Source organism: Emiliania huxleyi, assembly GCF_000372725.1.
Source record: "Emiliania huxleyi CCMP1516 unplaced genomic scaffold EMIHUscaffold_60, whole genome shotgun sequence".
Taxonomy (NCBI): Eukaryota; Haptophyta; order Isochrysidales; family Noelaerhabdaceae; genus Emiliania; species Emiliania huxleyi.
Genome location: NW_005197506.1, coordinates 555,284 through 578,474, shown reverse-complemented (window position 1 = coordinate 578,474; position 23,191 = coordinate 555,284). Strand labels below are relative to the sequence as shown.

Genomic DNA, 23,191 nt, shown 5'->3' with positions numbered 1-23,191 from the left:
CCCGCGGGGTGGGGGTGGGGTGGGGGGGTGGGGTGGTGGATCACTGGGTGGAGGGTGGAGGGTGGAGGGGTGCGGCGGAGGCGGCGCGAGGGCTCCGCCGCGGACGAGGAAGGACCGAAGGAGGAAGGATCGGAGGAGGAAGGTCGGAGCAACGGGGGTGGGGAGGGGCTGGGAGGGCGGCGCCGCGCCTCTGCCACGAGCTTTGAGGTCGAGGCGACCCGGTCGGCGAGCGGCGCGCCACGCTCCTCGTGCTTCTCGAGCGAGGTGGCGATGCCCTTGTACTCGTCCCTCGCCGCGAGCAGCCGCTCGCGCACTATGTCCGCGTTGCACGCCGCCAGGAAGAAGTCGTACCGCCGCTTCCCGCCCGACGTCTCGCGCAGGAAGTTTGCGTGGACGGCTTGGGTCAGGACGGCGCACGGGTTCTCGACTTGCAGGTTGAAGTGCTCGGCGAGCGCCGCGACCTGTCCCGGGCGCGGAGAGGGCTGGCGGCGAGGGCGGCGGCGGGCAAAGGGGCGGGGGTGCACACCTGCTTGCGGGTGGCGGCCACGCCGTTGATCTTGTAGCGCGAGCTGGTCTTGTTGCCGGCAAGGCGGGTGAGCTCGCTCGTCACCGTCACGTTGCGCTCCTCCTCGAGGCGCGCCTGGGTCTGGGTCGACGCGCGCTGCGTCTCCCACGGGTCGTCCGACCCGTTGTACAGCACGAGCACGACGCTCGCGTAGTCCTTGCCGTCCTGAATCAGGCCCTGCGCCGCCCGGGCGCCGCCCGCCGTGCCAGAGTGCTTGTTTGGGTTCCCTCCCAGCGCCTGGATCACGCCCGCGAGGATGGCGCTCTTGCCGGTGCCATTGCTTCCGACGATGAAGTTGACGTGCGGATTGAAGTCGAGGTGGAAGTGCGAATGGGCTTTGAAATTCGTGAGCGTGATTGAGCGCAAAACGCCGTTCTCCGCCTGGATCGGCTGGCCCGGCCGGCCTGCGCTCGTCCTGGCGGCCGGCATCGAAGCGGCCACCGCGAGCGGTTGTTGGGCTTCTCTGAAAAGAATTTTACGATGCGCGCGCAACTGAAATTGGCGCTTGCTCGAGGAGAGCTCGATAGACTCGAGGGGCCAGGATATGCAGCGAGGAGGGCGGAGCTGCGCCGAAAGGCGCAAGAAGCCGCGAGAGCAAGGGACCGGCAGGAGGCGGCGGCGCCGCAGAACGAAGCAGAGGAGAGCGACGCGACAGAAGAAGAAGAGAGAAGGTAAAGAACGACGAGAAGGGGGCGACCGCGAGGTGGCATGAAGGTCGCAGCGAGGAATCGGCGAGAGGCTGCGAAGAGAGATAGGAAGAGGCGGACGCCCAAGGGTGGGCGACGGCTAGCGCACCACACCTCTCTCCTTAAAATCCCTGTGTGGTGGCGGCGTGCCGTCCTCCCATCCCTCCCTTGGGCTGTCCGTTTTCTTTCTTTCTTTCTGAAATTGGCGCCGCATCGTGTACTACCGACCCACGCCAAGGCGCGGGGCGGTGGTGCTCGCCGGCGCTCGCGGTGCTTCGGTGCTCGAGCGCGCTCAACATTGTGGTCGTTCAGGGCGGCTCGCACAGCGCCCGCAGACAGACACACACACACACACACACACACACACACACACACACACACAGAGAGAGAGAGAGAGAGAGAGAGAGAGAGAGAGAGAGAGAGAGACAGACACACAGCCCCTTCCCCTTCCCCTTCAAACCACGAGGACACGCGCAGGGGCCGCACCTCTAGCGAAGCCCACAGAGTGGGAGACTCCTATCACCGCCCTGCCACCCACGTGAGCCTTTTGGCCGCCTCTGTCAGTGTGCCCGTGGTAGTGAGAGACTGCTGGTGAGAAGCCGGAGGAAGGTCGCTAGTCGAGAGAGATCGCCAGTGGAATAGGGAGTCCACCGTGCTGCGAGCCTGTCGCTGTCCCTTGTCAGGAGCAGGGGAGAACTAGGAGAGCGCAACCAGTACGCAGTAGGAGGCCCGCGCCTGCCCCCGTGCCGCCGGGTGCAACCCGTCCTATACGAGAGAGGAATCCCTGGGACCCTGTCGTGTGGGTGAACCCTGCCCAGCCCCCCTCCGTGTCGCGATGCGCTCCCCGCTCCCGTTCCCCTGTGTCCCTGATCGTCCTTACAAGATCCTGCTCGTGCAGGTGGGGACCCTGTCCTTCTCCCACCCCTTGTTTGGTGTGTCCGTTTTATTTATTTATTTATGAAAAGAATTTTACAAGAAAACTCCCTCGCACAACACTGGGCACGGGACTGGCGCGCACTGGCACTAACACATGAAAAGAATTTCGCTACGCGAGAATATTGCCGTAGTGAGGGTAAGGGCTCTCTATCTAGCCCGCAGGCCGCAGCCCGATGCCGACCGATCATCCGGCCGACTGGGTGCGCTTCCTAGCTCCCCGGCCCTGGATGCGAGGTTGATGACTGCACTCTCCAATCCCTGGTTATGCCGGTTTCTTTTCGTCAGATTGACGCGCTATCTCGTGCGATCTCGCGGCGATCTCGCCTATTCACGTCCCGTTTTTTCTTTTCTTCTTCGCGCTGCGCGCGCATCTCGACAAAACGAAGAGACGTACAGTACTCCGAGTAGTCGTATCTCGCGTTCAGACGCCGCTCCACTAGCCGATCAACCGGCGTGCGCGCGGGAAGAGAGGGCGCCCGCCGCAGCGGCGGGGGGGGGGGGGGGGGCTATATCTGGCGCTATCTGGCGCTATCTCTGGCGCTATCTGGCGCGCTATCTGGCGCTATCTGGCGCTATCTGGCGATCTCGTTCTATCTCATTCTATCTCGTTCTATTTCGTGTCGATCACGATCTGACAAAGAAACCGGCCAGACTAGGGCTAAAGTGCTCCTCCAAGTGCCACCCGAAGAATTTTACGATCCCAGGTCGCACAGCACGTTTCAATCGAATCTACTAAAATGCCCTCAAGTGAAAACAATGCACTCTTTCCGCGATTTCGGAGACACTAGACGCGCACACAAACAACAAATCAGCCAACGGGGCGGCAGCCCGGGTCGGACTAGGAGCCTCCCCTCTCCCCCGCCTCGACCCGCTCGCCCTCACGCGCCGGTTCGTCGCACACGGCGGGCGTCCACGCGGCGCGGTGCAGGCTCGCGTAGCTCCGCGCCGGAGCTGCCGCCGGCTGCGGCTCGACGTGGTCCTTGGCGATGGCCTTGGCGATCGCCGCCGCCTCCCAGTTGATCTCTGCGAGCCGGCCGACGATGTCGGAGAAGCCAGCAAACCACAGCGCCGGCGCCACCTCGCGCCCGCTCTCGATCTGCCCCCACGCGGAGGCGAGCCGTGGCAGCAGGTCAGCCGGCAGGAAGCGCGCGTGCGGCGCGGCGGCGCTCGCCTTGGAGTAGCCCGTCGCAAAAACGACGAGGTCGTACGGCGCCTCTTCGCAGACCTCGGCCGTGCCCTCGGCGCCGTCGGCCGGCGTCGTGGTCTCACAGAGGAGCGCACCGCGGCGGGTGAGCCGAGCGAGCCGTCGACCCTCGACGCTGATCTCGCCGCGCCGCACGAGCTCGATGGTGCCAATGTCGAGCAGTGGCGCCCTGTGGTGCCGCAGCAGCTCGCTCTTGACTCCGGCGCGGCTAAGCTGGAGCCCGGCGGAGGGCAGGTCCGAGTAGAGCAGCCGCTGGAGCAGGCCGCCGACGGCGTCGCTCAGCCAGATGGGCGCAAGGAAGCGCTCAAAGTAGAGGAGGGAGCGCATGCCGTGAGGGTAGAGCGAAAAGAGCCAGCGTGGGAGGACATGGATCGGCGAGCGCGCCGTCACCGTGACGCCGGCCGCGCCCTGCTCCCACAAGTCCAGCGCAACCTCCGCTCCCGAATTGCCAAACCCGACCACCAGCGCCTTCTTGCCCGCGTACTTCGCGCCACCTCGCCAGGCCGCCGAGTGCATCGACTCGCCTTCGAAGCTCTCCCGCCCCTCGATTGGGGGGATGACGGGCGCTCCCTCCTGTCCCGTCGCCACTACCAGCGCGGCCGCCTCGTACCGCCGCCACTGCACGGCCCCGTCGGCGGTGCGGATCGACACGCGGAGCGACCAGCCTTTACCGTCGGCCGCCGGCTTGGCGGAGGTGACGGTCGCGTTGTAGCGCACGTGCGGCGCGAGGACGGTGCGGGCATAGCCGTCGTAGTAGGCGGCGAGGTCGGACGCAGAGACGTACTCCGGAAAGTGGTCGGGGAAAGGCCAGCCGGGCAGTTGAGAGGAGGCGCCGACGGTGTGAAGATGCAGACGCGGGTAGCGTGTGCGCCACGAGTGCCCTGCCGTCACCTCACGCTCGAAGACCACAAAGGGGACCCTTGCCTGCTGCAGCCGCGCAGCGGTGGCGAGGCCGGCGGGGCCGGCGCCGACGATCGCGACGAAGCCGCGGCTCGCGCACGCCTCCGCCTCCTCTGGGAAGAGTCGCCGGATGGGATAGGCGGACTGCCCGTGGGGGAGGGTGGACCGGAAGGCTCCCGCCACGAGCAGCGCCGCCACCACGGCTGCCAGCGCCCCGCCCCGCCAAGCCGCGCTGGTAGGCTTGTCGCGCGCGGAGCCGTCGGGTGTGCTGGCAGGCTTGCCGCGCGCGGAGCTGTCGGGTGTGCTGGCAGGCTTGCCGCGCGCGGAGCTGTCGGGTGTGCTGGCAGGCTTGCCGCGCGCGGAGCCGTCGGGTGCGTTGGGCCGGCTGTCGGCCTCGATGAGGATGGGCTTCTCAGCAAAGGCGACGCGCCGTCCTGTTCGGCCACTGAGGCCATCAATCACCGAGACGGGCGACTCCGCGGAGACTGGCGAGGAGAGGTCGGGGGGCGAGGGGAGGGCGGCAGCGGACGGTGCTTCTGCCAAGAGGCACTCGACAGACATCGCGCGGAACCGCTGGTAGCGGTCGCCCGAAACCTTGAACTCCTTGCGGAGTGTCATGCGCACCCGCCCCCAGAGCCGCTTGGCCGAGGAGCAGCGGCTGCGGAGGCGCGCGTGGCACACGGATGGTGCCGCGCGGCACGCGTCGATGCCCACGCCCGCCGCACTCGCCCACCCCGGGTTGCAAGTGCCCATCAGAATGTCCCAGAGCGGGGAGTCGCCAAAGTTGCCGTTGTTTTTCGTATGATGATTCTCGTGGTGTGCGTCGGCGCCGGAGCTCTGCATCATCAGGGCGCCCACCAGCCACGGCAGCTCGTACCCCGAGTGGATGGCGTAGGAGTGTATCAGGCGCACGCTGATCCACGAGAGGAAGGCGGCAAAGGAGACGCAATCGCCAAGAAGGCTCAGCAGCATCGCGGGTACAAAGACAGGGAGGTTGTGACCGAGGAAGCTCTCGGCGTCGCTGGCGTACTCTGCGGCGAGGGCGTAGCTGCCAACGACAGAGTGGTGATCCTTGTGCCAGCGGTAGAACGCCCGTGTGTGCAGTAGGCGATGGCAGTGGTAAAAGATCGCGTCGTGCAAGACCATCTGCCACGCCACCTGCCACGCCACCCACCAGAAACCAGTGGTGGCGTCGAGCTGCGCTTTCATCCCGGCGAGCAGCATGAGTGGGACAATGAAGAGGAGTTCGAGCGGCTGGACAATGTAGCTGCTCCAGCACCATGCGGAGACGACCTTCCAAACTGAGGGGTGGGCCGCGTCGGCGCCTGCGCTCCGCTCGTGCCGCGAGCAGCCGATCATATCGCAGATCACGTGGAAGAACAGCCCAGCCACGCCAAAGTAGAGGACGCTGTGAGCAATGGCGATGAGGAAGCCGACCTCGACACTGATCCACCACTCGCCACACATCTCCTTCCCGCTCTGCCAGACTTGCTGCACATCGCGCAACTCAACGAAGTGTTGGCAGTAGGGCAGGAGCACCCACTCGTGAAGCAGCGCACCGAGCAGGCCGGAGCGAGCGGCGCTGGCGAACTCAACGAAGCGTTGGCAGTAGGGAAGGAGCACCCATTCGTGAAGCAGCGCACCGAGCAGGCCGGAACGAGCGGCGCTGGCGGCGAGGCGGAGCCCAGCGGCAGACGCATCTCGCGGCATGTTGCCCAGGGCCGGTCGTGTCGCCGACAAGGATAAAGGACCAGGGCCCTGTAGTGTCGTCGAATAAGGGAGTCACGCTCGATCAATTACGTAATCAATTGTGAGATATCTTGTTTTTTTTTGTATGTAGCTCTTACGTACATTGTTCAATTATGAGAACGTCAATCGTGTTATCGCTGCTGTGAAAGTCTCTCACGGCGCAACACTCTTCACCACATGCAGCCTCGACATACATCATGTGGGTCACACTTACTCATCACACAAAACTATATCCGATTCGGTCCCCTCGAGCTCACTCCGCTCAGCCGATCTTGCGGTCGTTGTAGCGCAACATGAGTGCTGCCTGAATGTAATCTGCGAGCGTACTCACCTGCAGATCCCCGAACGAACATCGTCTTAATTAAGGAGCGCAAAGACGCGCTCACACGATGCCGAGTTGGGAGAGATGGCAAAGACAATCTGTGCTGCCCGTACCCACCCCGAGATGGCATCATCAGAGTTTGGCACGCAGTACAGCGTCCACATTCGGCAGCACGCCGTCTTGGTTGGCGGCGAGTGCGCGGCCCAGAGCACGCAGCTCCTCAACGCGCCGAGGAACCAAGAGAATCTCCAACCGATCACCCTCAAGGGCGTACGTTGTACGCACCAGCACACGCACATCGAGCATCGCTGCAAGCTCAGGCTTCAGCGTAGCAGAGTGATCACGCAGCAAATTAGGCGGACTTCTGCATGGAGGGCGACCACTTGCTGATGCAGGACGTCTACTGGCAGACGCTGGCGGGCAACCCGCCCCCATCGCAAACGACGATCGACGAGAAGTACTACAAGCTTGGGCCGGGACGGTAGATGAGAGAGACTTGTTAGGTGCTCCTCAGTTCGCTTGACGGGCCGACGCGCGCCCGGTGAGAGATGGCAGGATGGCACAGGACATACGCAAGCAACTCGGGGGTGAGAGCTTTATGAGTGTCATTATGTGTGAGCCGCCCGGTCCTCTTCAATTTCGAAAATTCTTTTCAGCGGGAAAAATTCTTTCGCCTAAATTTATTTTCCGCGAGCCGGCGTGGATTGGCACGTGGGCGCTCGTCGCCGGGCCCATGCGCCAGCTGCATGCCCCTTTTTCCGAGACCTCGACGTGAACGAGGCGCAGGGCTCCGACTTCGACGAGCTGCGAGCGGCGCACGCCAAGCTCAAGGAGGAGCACGGCAAGATCACGGCGACGTGGGGGGAGTGGGACGCCAAGACGAAGGCGGAGTACTTTGACCTGGTTGGCGGTACGACGGGCAGGCCCCCGGACGTCGAGGTGGAGCCGTGGGACGAGCCCGACGAGGGCGAGAAGCTGCGCGCCTCCGCGCGGCCACCGGAGCCGGCTACGAGGGTGGCCCTCTCGCGCTTCCGGCCGCATACTCTCGTCCCGGCCAAGGAGCTGCTGACCCTCGCCGAGTTCACGTCCAAGAACGAGTTCCTGCACCAAGCGCAGCGGCGCTTCACGACGGTGGTCCACAACAGGAACTGGCGCGACCTCGCCGTGGAGCTCGCCGAGGAGGGCTCCGCGGGATCGCGGTCTGCTCCTCGTGGCAAGAGGGGCAAGGCGCGTGCCGAGGGCAGGGAGCGGGCGAGGCACGCGGCCTGGCGGGAGGCGGTCCGCTTCGTGGCGGTGAGCCAGGATGGCGCCGGCGCCTTCCTCAACGCCATCCCCATGCGGGATGACATGCGAATGGAGACCTGGGCGATGCGGATCTCGGTGCAGCGCCGCCTGGGTCTCCCCCTCGACGTGGCTTGCCAGGCCGTGTCGGTGGGCAAGAAGACTCGAAACAAGAAGTACCACGACGAGTTCGGCGACGCTGCTGTCAACGTTCCGCAGCAGGGCCACAACATCAAACACAAGTGCACTCTTCAGCGCCTCATCCTCGCCCGCGCCGCGTGGGGCACAGCTGTGCGAATGGAGCCGACGAACCACCTCGGTCATAGTTACAACAAGCAAGCCGACGTGGACGCGTGCAACATTGGCACGGGCGGCAAGCGCTATTCCGGCGATGTCAAGGTCGTCTGCCCCCTCACCAGCAGCGGGGAGCACGGTCGGAAGGGCGCTTTTGTCGCTTTCGGCAACACCGAGGCGTTCTACCTGAACATGGTCGTGGGGCATGGGCCCTACTGCGAGGAGGGAGAGGGAGGTGAGGGGGAGGGGGAGGGGGGGGGAGGGGAGTGTGAGGGGTACGGCGTACGGGGGCGAGGGCATGGAGGGGGAGAGGAAGAGCAAGGGCGAGAGAGGGCAAGGGACCGGGCGCTGGCATACCAGGGGGGGCAGGGTGGTGGGCGGCGATCGCCGCATACCGTCCTATGGCGGCGAGTATCGCTACGCCAGGGAGGACAAGGACGTCGACGTGCAGCTGCTGTTGTTCGAGTCGTTCGGTGGGTTCGGGAAGGGGGTCGGCGAGATCCCGCTGGAAGGCGGCGAACGTGCTGCAGAACAAGCTGACGCGGGCCCAGTACCTCGATGAGGTGACATGGACCACCAAGAGCTGGCTGGGGCTGCAGAAGCAGCGTATCTCAGTCGTTCTTCACACGGCCATCGCAGAGCAGATTGTGAATGAGCTTGCCTGCGGCGAGGGCGGTCGAGTGCACGGAGCTAAGTGCCTCGCCGTCCTCGCAGGAGTCGGTTAGGCGGCTCCCGTGGTGTACCTGTGTTAATAAATAAATAAATAGAGCAGTCATCTCGTGCCTGTGTTAGAAACAGCGCGCTAACGTATTAAAACTGTCATATAAAGAACATACATGTCAAATAAACAACATACATTCTTTTCCTCGGCAACGAGATTTCTTCCTCGGCCTTTACAAACCGCGCAGCGCCGCGCGCGGTGAACTCCGCGTACGCAGCTGCTGCCGCACGTCCTCGTGCATGCTGTCTAGCCTCTCCGCACAGCCGCGGCTGCACCCTTGCGGCGCGGAGGCCAGCTGGCGCAACCTCTCCGCCGCGGAGGCGCAGATCGCGCTTTGGGAGGCGGCGCTCGACGCGCAGGCCTCTCACCGCTGCACAGACCGCTCGACCCCCGCCTCGTCCGCGGCACGCGCTCACTCCTCCCGTCCCGCACATCGCGCGCGCAGCTCAATGCGATCAAATCCTTTAACGCCGACCTTCCCGTGCTGGGCCGCGAGGGGCGCGCCAGCAACATCGCGCCGGCCGACGACGACCCTGCCGTGGACGCCGAAGTGCCCGACGAGGTGGGGGCTCGCCAGCCCCGGCGCCGCCCGACACACAGGCCTCCGACCGCCCACGCCCGCCCGCCCGCGCGCAGGACGAGGAGGAGGAGATGGATGACGAGCTGCAGGAGGACACGGAGGAGGAGGAGGAGTTTGAGGCGGACGAGGTCAGCTAGAGCTGGGAGGCGGCGAGAACACGGCGCGCACCCCGCTGGGCGGGGGAAGCCCACGCGTCGTTGTGTGGGGCGCGCGCTCTCTCCGCGATTCGACACAGTTGTGTGACGGATTGGGCGCTCTTTGAGTGGGTGCGGACCTGCCCCGATCGCGCCGACACTCTGACTCTTCGAGTTGTACAGGCCCAAGCCCCTATACTCTGAGTGCCCCCCGCCGAAGTAAAAGAAGAAGCCGCCCAATCAGCTCTCCGCGGCTGGCGGCTGCGGGATCCGTCGGCGTAGCCTCGAGTCTGCCTCGCGAGTTCCGGCGCGCGCCCACGCGCCCACCGCGCTCTGGCCTCTGCGCTCTCCCCCTCTCTCGTTCTATCGCGCGCCCCTCTGCCGCTCTGCGGCAGCCTCCCTGGCGGGCTGGAGCTGGCGGTGGCGCGGCGTGCCACTGCGGCGGGGCACGGCCCACTCGGCAGCGCTTTCTTCTCTTGCTCCCTCGCGAGAGAGACGTGAGACAGAGAGCTGTCGGCTGCGGGAGGAGCGCGCCGCGGCGGGTGGGTCTCCTCTCGAAATCCACTTCGTACGGCCGAACGGCTTTATATGCAATATGGGCCGGCGAAGCCTTTCCCCTCCGTACAACATGTAGAATATTACAAGAACAACAAAACTTCTTCGCACAATACTGACTGGGCACAGTGCTGCTGCTGGCACGCAACAGGGAACAACACGCTGTGGGCACCCAAGTCAAAAACATCTCTCTCTCTCCCAAGAGTCCAAGCTGGAGTTGATCGTTGCTTCCCTTTCGCGAGGCGGTGGCCGGTGCGGACTGCCGGAGGCCTCGGTCTCCCCTCTGCCCGTGCGACTTTCGCTAACTCCCTCAGCGTAGATCGTCTCTCTTCGGCGCGCTTGAGCACGTTTGGCACCAAGAGGCTTTGATTCTTACGACCCTCAACCGCCAAGGCAGGTGTGCACTCTGCTACCGTCGAGTAGTACTTGTGTGCTCACACCCACGACTAACACTGTGGGGGGTGCCCGAGCATGATGTATGTGCGCGTCTGTGCGTGTGTGGGACAGACGTTGTTTTGTCCTATGCGCGGGGCTTCTCCCGCGGGGACCGAAGACGTACCGCCGCCTTGAGAACGGCGACTCGAGGACAATCAGAGAGAGCTGCGGGCGAAGGCCAAAAAGAGAGCTCTATCAGAAAAATGGATGCTGCCAAAGCCTACACTGTCATCCCCTACCAGCTCTCCGACGAAGCATGTGCGCGCGCGCCCTCTCCCATCTGACCCGCGACGCCGCTGGCGCTTTTACGCAAGCCCCGCCGGCCGCAGACGCCAACCTGCTGCGCAACCCCGAGCAGTGCGGCTTCCGCGTCCTGCAGCCGGGTGCGGTGCGCGATCCGCAGTTCGGCTACCTGTTCCTCGAGAGCCGACGACACGAGGCGCGCCGGCCTCGCCTTCTCGACGGCCTCGACTGGGTGCCGTCCTCTGCCGCCAACGCCTCGAGCCGGGTGCTGCACGACGGCGTGACGGAGCTCGTGCGCAACTACTGTGCGCGGCGCACCAAGTCCGAGGCGGCGCGCCCGCAGATCCGCCCCTTTGTCGAATTTCAGAGGTCTGTCAACGACGAGGTGAAGCAGCAGTATCCGCAGGCGTCCGCGCTCGACCACAAGACCATCGTCGGCCGCATGTGGCGGGCGATGCCGAGCGCCGAGAAGGAGGCGTACAAGGCGCAGGCGGCCGCCAAGAACCGGAACGCACGCCAACGGATGGCGGCGGCGCAGCCTCAGGAGCTCCTGGTGCGGCACGAGATGTGGCTGCAGCTGAGCGATCTCTGGACGGCCAGCGACCCGCCCTTCGACGGCGCTTGCTCGGAGCGGCTGCTGCTCCACTACCTCGGGGACGACGCGTGGCACTGCCTCTCCTGTCCGCCGGACGCCATCGGCATCGTCACGGACCCTTGGGTGCCGTCCACCCCTTCGCCGTGGCGCAGCATCGGCTCCGGCATGCGAACCACCGGACCGCAGGCGCCGCAGCTCGTGCTCAGCTACAGCGATCAGGGCGAGGCACGGCCGGCCCCACAGGTCGTGCACGCCATCCCTCTCGTGGCGGGCCAGCAGGCGGAGCCTGGTGCCCCAACCGTCCCGAGCTTCGCGAGTCTGCACCAGCTTGGCCCGTCGACTTCGCCTGCATTGACAGTTGCTGCCTCCTGTGAGGACGCGGATCTGGCGGCGCACTTTGGCAGTGGGGCCAGCTTTGGCGGTACTGGAGCGAGCTTCGGTGGCGGAGCGGGTGGCTCAGCGATCGACTACGGCATTGCCGGCGCGAGCTTTGAAAGCCCAGCGAGCTTTGGCGGTCTCGCCGGATTGAGCGCTGCCGGAAGCTTCGGCACGACTGCCCTCGACCAGTTCCTCTTCCAAGTCCAGAGCGGGGATCCGTTCCACGATGACGATGGCTTCTCCCCGCTGCAATCACTGGCCACGCATCGTGTCGAGGCGCCCGCAGACTCCACGCAGCGAGCACCAGCTTCCAAGCACCTCCCTTTATAGGCGACCTCCGTCCCTCTGCCCAATCGCCCGACCGGGAGGTTTGGAGCGGCGCACGATGAGGCGCGGTGTGCAACCTTCGCGTGCGCCGCGCGGAGATGGATTAGCCAGCGCCCGTCGAGCTGTAGGCGGAAGACCTGCTCCTCCTCACTCGTCTCGTCCAAGAAGAGCCGATCATGCGCTCGCTGCCGCCAGCCAAGACTGCGCGCCGCGCCATCGGCGGGCGCGAGCTTCCCCTCTCGGACAGGTGCGGCAGCGCCCCCGACGCGTGGCGCCCCCCGGCCCTAGCGCACCTCACGCCTTGTCACCCCTGCCACGCGTTTAGCCCAAACGTGATGCGGGCGGCCGCTCTACTCGCCGGCGTGGAGCCGAGCCCGCTGACGATTCCTCAAGTGGGTGCGAGTCCGATGTCGGTGCCCCCAGAGGCCGGCCCTTCACGAGACCAGGCGACGTCGCCGATTCGCATGGAGGAGACGGAGCCCGACGCAGACCTGCCAGACTTCTTTACGGGCGCCCCGGCCGACCGACGCGCCGCGCCCGCGGCAGATGCGGAGCCGGAGCAGGCATGCCGCGTGAGCGAGGGCGGCGAGGACTCCGCTGCCGCCCACCCGACGAGCCCCACCTCCGGCTTCACCTTTGAGGAGCTATACACGGCGATGCTCTGAGTCGGCCCCCGCCGTTGAGAGTCGCGCGATCGCGCACGAAAGCGAGTCGAAGGGCTCGAGGCGACGGACACGCGTGGACACGGGCTCCCCCGAGCGCGAGGCGCTTTTTGCGACGTGTGGAGCCTCGCGCGTCGCGGGGCACAGGGGGGGGCTTTTCGACAGAGGACACGGAGCATGCGAGTGGGCCGGTGGTGTGCTCGGTGATGGGAGGGTGTGTATGGAGTTTCGAGGGTTAAGGTAGGTAGAGGGACACTCCAAGAACACCCAACACAGCACACCGCAACGAGTGCAGGCCACAGCCTCGCCATTACCGCCGACGGCGCTGTTTCGGCCTGGCGCGTGCGGGCGTGGCGGCTGGCGCCATGGAGATGAATCGAGGTGTGGGCGCCGGGGCAGTGGGAGGCTCTGAAAGCCTGTCGAGCAGCACCCGCGGATCGGGGTTGCGGATCGCGCTGTGCAACTTGGTGGCCGTCATGAGGCAGCACAGCGTCTGAAACGCTTCGGCGTCGCTGCTTAGTCTCGGTCCAGCACGCCTCGACGCGGCGGCGCGGCCGAGTACGGCTCGATGCCACAGCGCGTCGCCACGGATGGGATGCGGCAAGAACGGGAGGGGGAAGCTCCAAGACCGCTGCGTTCTTGCAGGAGAGGTCCGCGGCCCGCACGGCTAAGAGTGTTGTGAGTGCTAAGAGTCAGGAGGCAAAACCGAATACACGAGAAAAGACCGTTTAAGAAAATCGGCCTCACCGGCACGCGTCGCTGGGTTCCGCGCCGTTTTCTCCAATACTGCCGTTATTAGGCGCACAAGCCCGCCTCTGAAGACACATCTGTAAGTCTGGTGCACTGGCAGGAGCCATACTCGCATAGCAGACGCGTGCTAGCTGACTGTAGCCAGCTTCCCGGCCTCCGGCGTCTACCGGGAGCCTCCCGGACCATCGACCTCGGGAGCTCTCCCGCACCGTTTAAGCGTTTAAGACCGTTTAAGGAATCGGCGGCCCAGGCAGCCTTAAATGGGCCCGGGCCCGGTTTAAGCCGTTTAACCCGCAGGCGTGCCATGTGCGAAATTCTTTTTCTATTAAGCCCCCGGCGATGCGGCGTTGGCTCATCATGAGGCGGGCGAGGGGGGCGCTAGGTAGGTAGGTAGAAAGGTGAAGAACAGCCAGGCTCGAACTGGACACCAACGCGGTATGGGTGGACGCTAGACAGATGATGACGACACGCACGAGCGACACACAGACACAAACAGGCTCACAAGACACAAACAGGGCGCTGGGGTTTTCTGAATTTTCGCCGATAACGATTGGGGTAGGGGCCCTAACTCGTGATAGGCCACTACTTTCCCGCAGGAGACTCACGGAGATCCTCTCCTCTCCTACCTCTTCTTCTGCCTCTGCGTCCTTCACGGACTCTCCGTGGACATCTTTTACTTCATCTTTTACGGAAGTTTGAACTTCCGTGCGTGTCGGGCGCTCCCGCCCGCTCGCTGCTCTGATGAGCGCGGCTTCCGCTGCTCTCTCCTGCTCACCTGGCCATGACGCCGCTCCTCGTCCTTGGCCGCGCCAGGCTCTCCTTCCTACTGCGCCAGCCCTTCGGCTTCACCAGTTCTTTCTTCTCCCCACCCACCCTATCCTGCCTACTCTCTGGCTTTGGGGTGTGGTTCTCTCTATCTGGTCCGAGGTGCGATCCCTTACGGCGCCGCGGGCGGCTACAGGACGTTGAGGTCCCCTCCGTACCTGTAGCAACCCAAGCCGTTTGAGTCCCAACCCTCCGTCCGCCTTCAGTGGCAGGATCCCAGGGGATGTCAGGGATACTGCGTAGCCCTTCCTGGTGGAGGCGCGCGCGATTCCGTGACTCTCCTTTTACGCGCCAATCTACCCTCACCGAAGGTGCATAGGAGTGAATCCGAGTGAAACTACTCGAGTACGGCCGCATACCCGGTAATACTTTCTCTTTCGCGCTTGGCTTGCTCAGGCGGATGGGCTGGCGAGTAGAGACCACGCCTCACTTTTTCACAGGGGGGATCCGCTTTTCGCTGCGCATGCTCGAGCCCCCGGCGAGGGCTTGTGCTGTGAATAGCTGGCGTGGCTCTCGCCAGGGCGGATGGGGGTGGCGTGCTCTTTGCTAATCATGCTCGCTGCCTGCTCACGCGCGTCGTCGGGTCCTCGCGTGCGCCTCGCCTCCAGCCTGGGCCGTCGCGGAGCGGGCCTGGGTCGCTGTGCTGCATCACCGCTCCTCCAGGTCCGCTCTGCGGGCGCCTACGGCGGCGGCTCTGGCGCCTACGATCGCTCCCAGAGCAGTGGCGGCGGCGGCGGCGGAGGCGGTCCGCTCCGCCGCCGGCCCGACGACTACATTGCTCGGGTCAAGGAGGCGGCGGTGCTCTCCGAGGTGATTGCCTCGACGGGCCTCGAGCTCATCCCCAGCGGCCCGACCTTCAAGGCGCGGTGCCCGTTCCACAAGGGAGGCGAAGAGCGCACGCCGTCGCTGAGCATCGACGACCGGACCGGCTACTGGAAGTGCTTCAGCTGCCAGGAGGGCGGAGACGTCTTTCGCTTCCTCATGCTCTCCGAAGGGATGGAGTTCCGCGAGGCGCTCGCCGCGGTCGCGGCGCAGTACGGCGTCGAGCGCTCGCCAGCGCCGGCCGGCTCCGGGCCCGCGCCGGCCTGGCGCCGGCCGAGCGAGGCGGGCGCCGTCGCCGGGAGAGGCGGCGGCGCGGCCGGCGCAGCGAGCGCGCCTGCGCCGGCCGGTGAGGCTGGCGGCGCGGGTGCGGAGCGGCTGCTCGAGGCGCTGGACGCGGCAGCCGAGGTGTACGAGGTGTCGCTGCGGGATCGGTCCGCCGCGCAGTGCGCCGCGATGCTGCGGCGGAGAGGGATCCGAGCCAAGACGTGCTCCCTCTTCCGCCTCGGGTATGCGCCCTCCCGCCCCTCCGACAGCGCCACGGCGGCGCTGCGTGCGCGCGGCTTCACCGAGGAGGAGCTGCTCGCAGCAGGCATGAGACAGCCGAGAGATGGCCGAGAGATGGGCGAGGTATAGCCGAGATACAGCCGCACGCACGAGCCCGCGCCCGCACCCTCCCCCCCCCCCCCCCCCCCTCCTCGGCAGGCATCTCGGTGCGGCGGGAGGCGGACGGCTCGCTCTTCGACCGGTTCGCCGGCCGCCTCGTCATCCCCATCTCCTCCTCCTCCGGCGACGTGGTCGGCTTCGGCGCCCGACTCGTGGAGGGGGAGGAGGAGGCGGAGGGAGAGGGCGGCGGCGGCGGCGGCGGCGGGAGGGTGGCAGCAAAGTACCTCAACTCGCGCGAGTCGGACGTGTTCAAGAAGTCGGAGCTGCTGTACGCGCTGCCCGTCGCGCGGTCCGCCGCGCGGCGCGCCGACGCGGTCGTGCTCTGGTCGGAGGAGATGCGCCACAAGCGGAGGGGCTGCGGGCTGAGACGCAGAAGAGCTGTGAGCAGGTCGTGCTCGTCGAAGGGTACATGGACGCGATAGCGCTGCACGCGGCGGGCGTCGAGAACGTGGTCGCGTGCCTCGGCACGGCCATCTCCGAGGCGCAGCTCGAGATGGCCGCCCGCCTCTCCCCCTCGCGCGTCGTGCTCCTCTCGCTCGACGCCGACGAGGCCGGCCGCGCCGCCGTCCGCCGCCTCGCCCAGCGAGGCACGCTGCAGAGGCTCGACGCGCGCGGCGCAACCACACGCGTCGCGTCGCTGCCCGCCGGATGCAAGGCGCCGAGGCGGTGCTCACGCCCTCAGCGCAGAGGCCTTCGACCGCCGAGCTTCCCCCCCCCTCCCCCTCTGCTGCAGGACCCAGACGAGGCGGTGCGCGCGTACGGCCGCGCCGCCTACGAGGCCGCCCTCGCCGCCGCCGGAGGCCCAGCAGAGCCTTCCCCCGGGGCCTCCCCTGAGCCCTCCCTTAGCGTAGGCGAGCCTCTCCTGCGCCGAGGACTGGCTCCTCTTCCTCGGCCGCGAGGCGATGCGGCCGTACCAGGCGGCGCTCGCAGCCTCACGCGCGGCGGGCGGTGCGGAGGCGGGCGGTGCGGAGGCGGGCGGTGCGGAGGCGGGCGGTGCGGAGGCGGGCGGCGCCGCGGCCGAGAGGGCGCTGGGCGAGGTTGGCGGCGAGGCAGGCGAGGTGCCGCTCGCCGACGCCGCCGCCTTCAGCGGCGCTGTCTCGGAGCTGGCCTCGCTGCTGGCGTCGATCCCGCCCGGCGCGCGGCGGCTGCTTCACACGCGCACCTTCTCGCTCACCCTCGCCGGCGGCGACCGGCGCTTCGCCGAGAGGATCGAGGCGTTGCTCGAGGGGTGGCCAGCCGCGCACGACGGCGCCCCCGGTGGTACAGGCGGCGGCAGCCCCCCGAGCGGCGCCCTCCCCCGCGCCGCCCTCGCCCCGTCCCTCCCTCTGGGCGTGCCGCTCGACCTGCCCGCCGATTCGCTCTTTGTGTGGAGCGGCGGCCCCGCGGCCGCGCTGCACTGGCGCACCGACACGTGCGGCGCCTCGCAGCGGCGCCAGCCGACCGTCGGCGAGCTCGGCTCGCTGCCCCCGTGCCCAGTCTGCGCCGCGGCGGCCTCACGCGACGCGTCTGCCGCCGCGCTCGCCGAGCACGTCTCTCCGCCGCACTCTTTCGAGCGGCGCGCACGCGCGCGCGCAGAGGTGCTGGCGCTGTACGCCTTGCTCGCGGAGCCGTCGTTGCGCGAGCCGGACGGCGGCGGCGGCGGCGAGGGACGCGATGCAGACGGGCCGCCAACGGTGCCCTTTGGTCTGCGGTTCTCGACCCCCGCGCGCCGCTGGCTCGCCGCGGAGCTGGCGGCGGCGGGCCGGCCTCGCCTCCAGCGGGCCTCTGTCGTGTGGGACGAGCTCGAGGCTGCCGACCCCGCCCTCCTCGAGACGTGGCCCGAGCTGGCGGTGCTACGAGACCCCTCGCAGCGGCTCGCCGACACCGCCACCGCTTGGGCCGCCGGCGAGGAGGGCGCAGCGAGCTGCTCTGACGACGGGGCGGACGGGGCGGGCGGTGCGGGCCTCGGCCCCTCTCTCGCCGCCGCGCTGCTCGCTCGCTGCCGCGCGCTGATCGAGTTTGACGAACACGCCGCCGAGCTACAGCAGCGCGCCGCGAGGCTGAGCTGGATGGGCGCCCGCGCAACGACACGGCTGCACGACTCGCCGCCCGCGGCGGGCGGCGCGGCGGGCGGCCCTCCCGACGACGCATCGGGCGGCGCGGCGGGGGCGGACAGCGCAGCCCTCTCCTTTCTCGCGGACGACTGCCGGCGGATGTCGGCAGCGCTGTCGGCGGACGCCGATGCCCTGGTCCGCAATGCCGCCGCGTTCGGTCTTGAGGCACCGGCACAGCCCAGCACTGCCGACTGCGACTGCTGCGACTGGCCGGGCGCAGGGGTCGAGGGCCCAGAAGTAGTAGGCAGCTGACGCAGGAACGCTAGTTGTGACACGTGTTTCCGTGACAGAGTGAGTACTGACGTCCTGGACTGTACGTATAACCGCCACAGGTAGAGATGGAGAGCTCTGAGTCTGTGTCGTGTGTAGGGAGATGTGTGTTAATTCCGGCATGTACCATGTGTTGCACTCTCGCTTGCTTTCCCACCCGTCTCTTGGCTTTTTTTTCGCTCCAGCCCCTGCGGATCTTCATAGTAGTAGAGGGCCCACAGCGTCCCAATCTAAAATCTGAGGGTTAAGGATTCAGACTTCGCTGGACGACAAACCGCTAACCGGCGGAGGGGCGCGCTCGCCGACGCCGCCCCATAGACCGTCTCCGAAAAAGAGAAACCGTCCAGATTTTTCATCCTTTTCACAGATAGGTTGATTCACAGCCTTGTTATGAGAAGAATGCGAGCCCTGGAGGCCCTGGGAATGGGGCATGGAATGGGGGGAGACTACCCGCGGGCCTAGAAGGCCCGCGCGCAGGGGGGTGGGACATTGAGACCGGTCATGAATGAGTGCGCGACACGCATGTTGCGAGCAGCGTTGTTGATGTTTTGCGCGTCGCCACAGACGGCGGCGCGCGAGAGCTGTTGCGAGTGGTGCTGGGCGAAGCCCCGGGCGCTGCCGGAGGCTGTGCCGTAGTCGGTGCGGTCGACGGCACTCGGGCTGCCGACCTCTTTGGCGAGGTTGAAGATGGTTCTCTTGGTTGGCGGCGCGATGCCGCCCTGGCTTTCGACGAGACAAATTTTGACGATTCCGTTCTTGACATGGAGCGCGTCGTAGTACTGTCCCTTGTGCTCTTTGACCCAGCCTCTGCCGGTCGCATGGACAAGCGGGCCCTGTGACTTGTGGCCGCGCTCTTTGCACCCAAGAACCTTGAGCAAGGTTTGGTCGAGGGTGCCGCCGAACCCCCCCCCCCCCCCCCCAATTTGTGGCCCAGTGTTCACACCGCCCGGCCAATGTCTGCGCCGCGCCGCCGCTCGCGCCGCCTCGCCGCCTCCTCCACCGCCGCTCCCTCGCCAAACGCGCCGCCGCCCGCCCGCCTCCTCGACCTCCCCACGGAGCTCCTCGTGCGCGCCATCTCTCGCCTCGGCGGCCCCCTTGACATCGCTCGCGCCGCGGCCGTCTCGCTGCTCTTCCACGCCTCGCTCGCGGTGGAGGCCATCCGCTTGTGGGCGCAAGAGCGCGATTACGAGCTGCCGGCGCAGCCAGCGGGCGAGGGCTGCGCCGTGCGGTGGCTGTGCTATTCGGCGCTGCTGCGCGAGTCCAACCCGCCGGCGAGGGCGGCGGCAGGTTCATCCCACAGCCTCTTCATCGACGGTGAGGGGCGGCTCTCGTCGTGCGGCACGGCAGCGGAGGGCGAGGAGACGAGGAGGAGGACGACGAGTTGCGTTCAGGCCTTCTCGGCCACGGCGAGGGCGTGCTGCGGCTCAACACGCCGACCCGCCTCCCTTCGACGCTGCGCGCCATTGCTGTGTCGGCTGGAACTGACCACAGCCTCGCCCTCTCCGCCGACGGCGCCCTCTGGAGCTGGGGCGGTGGATACTGGGGCATGTTGGGCCATGGCGACCAGCAGGCTCAGCAGCAGCCAAAGAAGGTCGAGGCATTCGCTGGGCAGCGCGTCGTCGCCGTGTCGGCTGGGGCCCACCACAACCTCGCCATCACCGCCGATGGCGCCGTCTGGAGCTGGGGCTGTGGAGGCACTGGCCGGCTGGGCCACGGCGACCAGCAGAGCCAGCTGCTGCCCAAGAAGGTCGAGGCCTTTGCTTGCCAACGCATCGTCGCTGTGTCGGCTGGATGGGAGCACGGCCTCGCCCTCACCGCCGACGGCGCCGTCTGGAGCTGGGGCGGTGGAGGCTTCGGCAGGTTGGGCCACGGCGATGAGCAGAACCAGCTGCTGCCGAAGAAAGTCGAGGCCTTGGCTGGCCGGCGCGTCGTCGCTGTGTCGGCTCGATTTTTCCATAGCCTCGCCATCACGGCCGACGGCGCCGTCTGGAGCTGGGGTGGTGGAGGCACTGGCCGTCTGGGCCACGGCGACCAGCAGCGCCAGCTGCTGCCCAAGAAGATCGAGGCCTTTGCTGGGCAGCGCGTCGTCGCTGTGTCGGCTGGATATAGCTACAGCTTCGCCCTCGCCGCCGACGGCGCCGTTTGGAGTTGGGGCAGTGGACTCTGGGGCCGGTTGGGCCACGGCGACGAGCAGGACAAGCCGCTGCCGAAGAAGATCGAGGCCTTGGCTGGCCAGCGCATCGTCGCTATGTCGGCTGGAGACATGCACAACACCGCCTGCACCGCCGATGGCGCTGTCTTCACGTGGGGCAAGGACGAGGACGGCTGCCTAGGCCACGGAGAGGACCTGTCAGACCAGCTGCTGCCCAAGAAAATCGAGGCGTGGGCGAGCCGGCCGCCCACGCCTGCTTCCACTGACGGAGAGGACAACAGCGACGGAGAGGACAGCGATTTGGACGGGTAGGAAGCAAGGCGGGCAGCGGAGAATAACACGGTCATTTTCTTCCGAGAAATTCTTTCTTGCCCCCACTCGCCAGCTGTGAAAGATTTCGGGCCCGGGGTTGTGCGTTTACGTGAAAGGAACCCTGCACAAAGACCGCAGGGCGGGGACCTTAGTAGAGGTGTCCGTTTTATTTATTTATTTACGTGAAAGGAAAGTACACGGACACGGTAGCAACCACAGCAGCCACACCACACGTCCCGAGATATGCTCGCGGCCGCAGCGATAAACCTCCTCGCGCTCAGCTTGCTGCCGCCGCAGTCTGTGCTGCCCTCGGCACAGCCGCTCCGCCGGGCACGCTCTCCGTCAATGGATGACTTCCCCCAGACTCGCGCTGCTGACCCCAACGTGATGGAGTCGACAAGAGCGAACTTTGCGTGCTCCTTTGAGATTCCCAAGAAGGGTATCTCTGAGTATGGGACCGTGAATATGAACTTTAAGCCGCTGCTGGCCACCGACAGCGAGCTTGTCGTTGTGCGGAATGAGCTCCCACTGGAGCTGTCGGCGGAGAGGGGCGCGTTGTCGCGGTCACCAAGGACGGCAAGACCGACGGCGGCGAGCGGGTAGGCGACATCCTTCGCTTCACTCTCAAGTGGAACGGGCCAGAGCCGTCGATGTTCGACGTGTGCAAGTGCATGGAGAGGCGGCTGGAGAACTCCTTCGACCAGGTGGTGGCTGCCCTCGTCACCAACGACGGGTCGTACGCCGATGAGATCGTCCTGATCTTCGAGCGCCCGGTTGGATGATGCACTCTGGTACGAGCAGGAGCATGTGATGGAGGTTGCCACTATAATGCCGACGTGTGTGAGCGGGTGTCCGAGGTGTCCGGTGCGCGGCACGGGTTGAGTAGTCCCTATCTGCCATTCTGCCTAAGGCTAGCCCTTTCCTCGTGATTGTTTATAGGTCCCAATAAATGTACACGTCACTCGAGTTCAGATTTCGGTCGTGATGACCGAACTGCCGTTTGAGCGCGCGAATGCCGTCGGCGGCAGCCCACGCGCGAGCGTGCGGAGCGCCTCGAGGTAGCCCAGAGCCCCGTCGGCGTGGCCGCCGGGAGAGATCGGCGGCGGCGGCGGCGGCAGCGGCAGCAGCACGAGCGACGAGGCGGCAGAGTGCCGCCGGAGCTCGGCGTTGACCGGGCCGAGGGCGTGTCCCGCAAAGGGCCATCGCGGCGGGTAGGATGGCTCCACCTCGGCCGCCGCCGCAGGGAGCTCCGCCTCGACCTGCACCAGCTCGGCCTGCAATCGCGCTCGCTTGAGCCACGCGCGGACGGCGGCGGCGTGCGCGGCGGCGGCGGGCGTCTTGAGCTCACCCCTGTGGCAGAGCTGCAGCACTCGCAGGCGCGGCGTCCGCGACGAAGAGCCGCAGCCCTCCCTGGCCTCTGTCGGGGGCGGTGCCGGCCCCATCTCGGCGTCGGCGGCGCCGCTGCGCGCTTCGGGCGGGTCGGGTCGCGACGAGAAGAGGGCGCGTCGGAGCGCGCCGGCGAGAGAGCCTACGGGGGCAGCGCCCCAGGCTGAGCCGTTGCGGCGCAAGAGCAGCCCGAGAGGGAGAGGGCCCAGCGCTCTCACCGCGCTGCTCGGAGGCGGAGGCCGCGATGGCGCCGAACTGTGCGGAGAGGTCGAGGTGCGCCACGGCCTCGGCGACGCCAGCATGGGGCGCCACCGCCTCTCCACACTCGCTGTACCCCGGCGGCGCGCCAAAGAGCCACACGTCGACCGACCCCCCTGCGGCGCGGCCGACCGGCTCCTCTCCCGCCGCCGCCCCTCCCCCCAGAAGCAAGACGTGCCTGCGCAGCTCCAGCGCGTCTCCGAGAGCGCCCACCAGCTCCTCCCCCGCCAGCTCCTCCCCCGCCCCCTCGGAGCCACTCGGCGCCGCGTCGCGCGCGGCCGCCGCGGGCAGCGGCGCGACGAGCGTATCGACGCGCATCGCGCCGACGCCGGCGCCCAGCAGCAAGTTGAGCACCCCCAGCCGGGCGGTCGGCGAGACGCTGATCTGCTCAAAGGCGCGCAGCCCGCACGCGCGGCGCGCGGCGGCAAGCTGCGCGCGCAGGGCCGCGCTCGCCGCACCGAGCGTCTCGAGGCCTCCGCCTCCGCCTCCGCCTCCTCCTCCGCCGATTGCGGCGAGGGGGAGGGTGCGCCCGCCGACAACGAGCCCGGAGCCGCTGAGGCGGTGGGCGAGCCGGAGCAGGAGCGACGCGCCGCCGGCCGTGGGCTGCGGTCCGGCCGCCTGCGACGGGGGCACGAGGAGCAGCAAGCTGGGCCGCCAGTACTTCGGGTCCGCCGGCTGCGCGTCGAGCGTGAGCAGGCAGGAGCGCGCGGTGAGGAAGGCGACGGCTTGCGAGATGGAGGGCCATCGGCCGGACGGGACGGTGGCGGAGATGTAGACGCCGAGGGCGAGGGCGAGGGCGAGGGTGAGGAGGGCGAAGAGCGGGTTGAGGAAGAACATCGAGCCTTGGAGAGCGGTGGCGGGGCGGGGCTCAGGCCCGGGGGTGGTTGGGCGAAACAGTCTCTCTCCTCGCTTCTCTCGCGCACCGGCGGTGAGCGCCGCGCCGAGCAGCGACGTCTGCCACGAGTACAGCCGCCAGACTGGCCGAAAGTTGGGCAGGCCTGACGTGTGCGTCACTGTTGGCTTAGTCCTTAGATCGCTCCCCCTAAGAAGATTCCTTGCTGTGGTGTGCGGCGTGAGAGTCCATGGAGGATCG

General features: G+C 67.0%; 9 protein-coding genes across 9 annotated transcripts in view; 4 read left to right on the top strand and 5 right to left on the bottom strand.

Moving 5' to 3' along the window:
• EMIHUDRAFT_464979 (structural maintenance of chromosomes protein 6) overlaps positions 1–994 on the bottom strand; it is a gene marked incomplete at its 5' end in the record, with an annotated part of 4,597 nt that extends 3,603 nt beyond the window's left edge. Inside the window, 2 exons of the mRNA XM_005764297.1 lie at positions 219–461; positions 527–994. Of these exons, the coding sequence (XP_005764354.1) occupies positions 219–461; positions 527–994 (711 nt within the window). The remainder of the gene's footprint in view (positions 1–218; positions 462–526) is intronic.
• Positions 995–3,502: 2,508 nt separating this feature from the next.
• On the bottom strand, positions 3,503–4,366 carry EMIHUDRAFT_53289 (hypothetical protein; the record flags this gene model as incomplete). The annotated part of the gene is made up of 1 exon (XM_005764296.1): positions 3,503–4,366. A coding segment is annotated over one exon (864 nt), but the record flags the coding sequence as incomplete, so codon positions are not given.
• A 150-nt stretch (positions 4,367–4,516) lies between these two features.
• On the bottom strand, positions 4,517–4,708 carry EMIHUDRAFT_59486 (hypothetical protein; the record flags this gene model as incomplete). The annotated part of the gene is made up of 1 exon (XM_005764295.1): positions 4,517–4,708. A coding segment is annotated over one exon (192 nt), but the record flags the coding sequence as incomplete, so codon positions are not given.
• A 387-nt stretch (positions 4,709–5,095) lies between these two features.
• EMIHUDRAFT_56623 (hypothetical protein) lies at positions 5,096–5,461 on the bottom strand (the record flags this gene model as incomplete). The annotated part of the gene is made up of 1 exon (XM_005764294.1): positions 5,096–5,461. A coding segment is annotated over one exon (366 nt), but the record flags the coding sequence as incomplete, so codon positions are not given.
• Positions 5,462–8,840: 3,379 nt separating this feature from the next.
• EMIHUDRAFT_437534 (hypothetical protein) lies at positions 8,841–9,593 on the top strand. The gene is made up of 3 exons (XM_005764293.1): positions 8,841–9,017; positions 9,104–9,220; positions 9,295–9,593. The coding sequence occupies exons 1-3, from the start codon at positions 8,898–8,900 to the stop codon at positions 9,373–9,375; spliced, it is 318 nt and encodes a 105-aa protein (XP_005764350.1). The 5' UTR covers positions 8,841–8,897; the 3' UTR covers positions 9,376–9,593.
• A 968-nt stretch (positions 9,594–10,561) lies between these two features.
• On the top strand, positions 10,562–11,779 carry EMIHUDRAFT_464977 (hypothetical protein; the record flags this gene model as incomplete). The annotated part of the gene is made up of 2 exons (XM_005764292.1): positions 10,562–10,620; positions 10,692–11,779. Coding segments are annotated over exons 1-2 (1,143 nt in total), but the record flags the coding sequence as incomplete, so codon positions are not given.
• Positions 11,780–12,073: 294 nt separating this feature from the next.
• On the top strand, positions 12,074–12,828 carry EMIHUDRAFT_437533 (hypothetical protein). Its single transcript, XM_005764291.1, has 2 exons — positions 12,074–12,152; positions 12,231–12,828. Exons 1-2 carry the CDS (start codon positions 12,082–12,084, stop codon positions 12,568–12,570), a joined length of 411 nt encoding a protein of 136 aa, XP_005764348.1. The 5' UTR covers positions 12,074–12,081; the 3' UTR covers positions 12,571–12,828.
• Positions 12,829–14,098: 1,270 nt separating this feature from the next.
• On the top strand, positions 14,099–18,126 carry EMIHUDRAFT_452346 (hypothetical protein; the record flags this gene model as incomplete). Its single annotated transcript, XM_005764290.1, has 12 exons — positions 14,099–14,168; positions 14,245–14,287; positions 14,539–14,630; positions 14,751–14,782; positions 14,932–15,108; positions 15,687–15,779; positions 15,867–15,941; positions 16,016–16,293; positions 16,715–16,887; positions 17,104–17,300; positions 17,415–17,562; positions 17,830–18,126. The coding sequence occupies 12 exons, from the start codon at positions 14,099–14,101 to the stop codon at positions 17,970–17,972; spliced, it is 1,521 nt and encodes a 506-aa protein (XP_005764347.1). The 3' UTR covers positions 17,973–18,126.
• Positions 18,127–21,372: 3,246 nt separating this feature from the next.
• Positions 21,373–23,097, bottom strand: EMIHUDRAFT_464975 (hypothetical protein). The gene is made up of 3 exons (XM_005764289.1): positions 23,022–23,097; positions 22,059–22,940; positions 21,373–21,982 (listed from the first exon to the last, which is right to left on the bottom strand). The coding sequence occupies exons 2-3, from the start codon at positions 22,933–22,935 to the stop codon at positions 21,423–21,425; spliced, it is 1,437 nt and encodes a 478-aa protein (XP_005764346.1). The 5' UTR covers positions 22,936–22,940; positions 23,022–23,097; the 3' UTR covers positions 21,373–21,422.
• Positions 23,098–23,191: the final 94 nt, after the last annotated feature.

Bases quoted from the DNA above. Each gene is read 5' to 3' on its own strand.
- EMIHUDRAFT_437534 (XM_005764293.1), top strand. From the start codon at position 8,898: ATGCTGTCTAGCCTCTCCGCACAGCCGCGGCTGCACCCTTGCGGCGCG. The intron at 9,018-9,103 runs GCCTCTCACCGC...TCGCGCGCGCAG, and splicing joins AGGCGGCGCTCGACGCGCAG to CTCAATGCGATCAAATCCTT. The intron at 9,221-9,294 runs GTGGGGGCTCGC...GCCCGCGCGCAG, and splicing joins ACGCCGAAGTGCCCGACGAG to GACGAGGAGGAGGAGATGGA.
- EMIHUDRAFT_437533 (XM_005764291.1), top strand. From the start codon at position 12,082: ATGCGCTCGCTGCCGCCAGCCAAGACTGCGCGCCGCGCCATCGGCGGG. The intron at 12,153-12,230 runs GTGCGGCAGCGC...CCACGCGTTTAG, and splicing joins GAGCTTCCCCTCTCGGACAG to CCCAAACGTGATGCGGGCGG.
- EMIHUDRAFT_464975 (XM_005764289.1), bottom strand. From the start codon at position 22,935: ATGTTCTTCCTCAACCCGCTCTTCGCCCTCCTCACCCTCGCCCTCGCC. The intron at 21,983-22,058 runs GTGAGAGCGCTG...CTGCCCCCGTAG, and splicing joins CTCCGCCTCCGAGCAGCGCG to GCTCTCTCGCCGGCGCGCTC.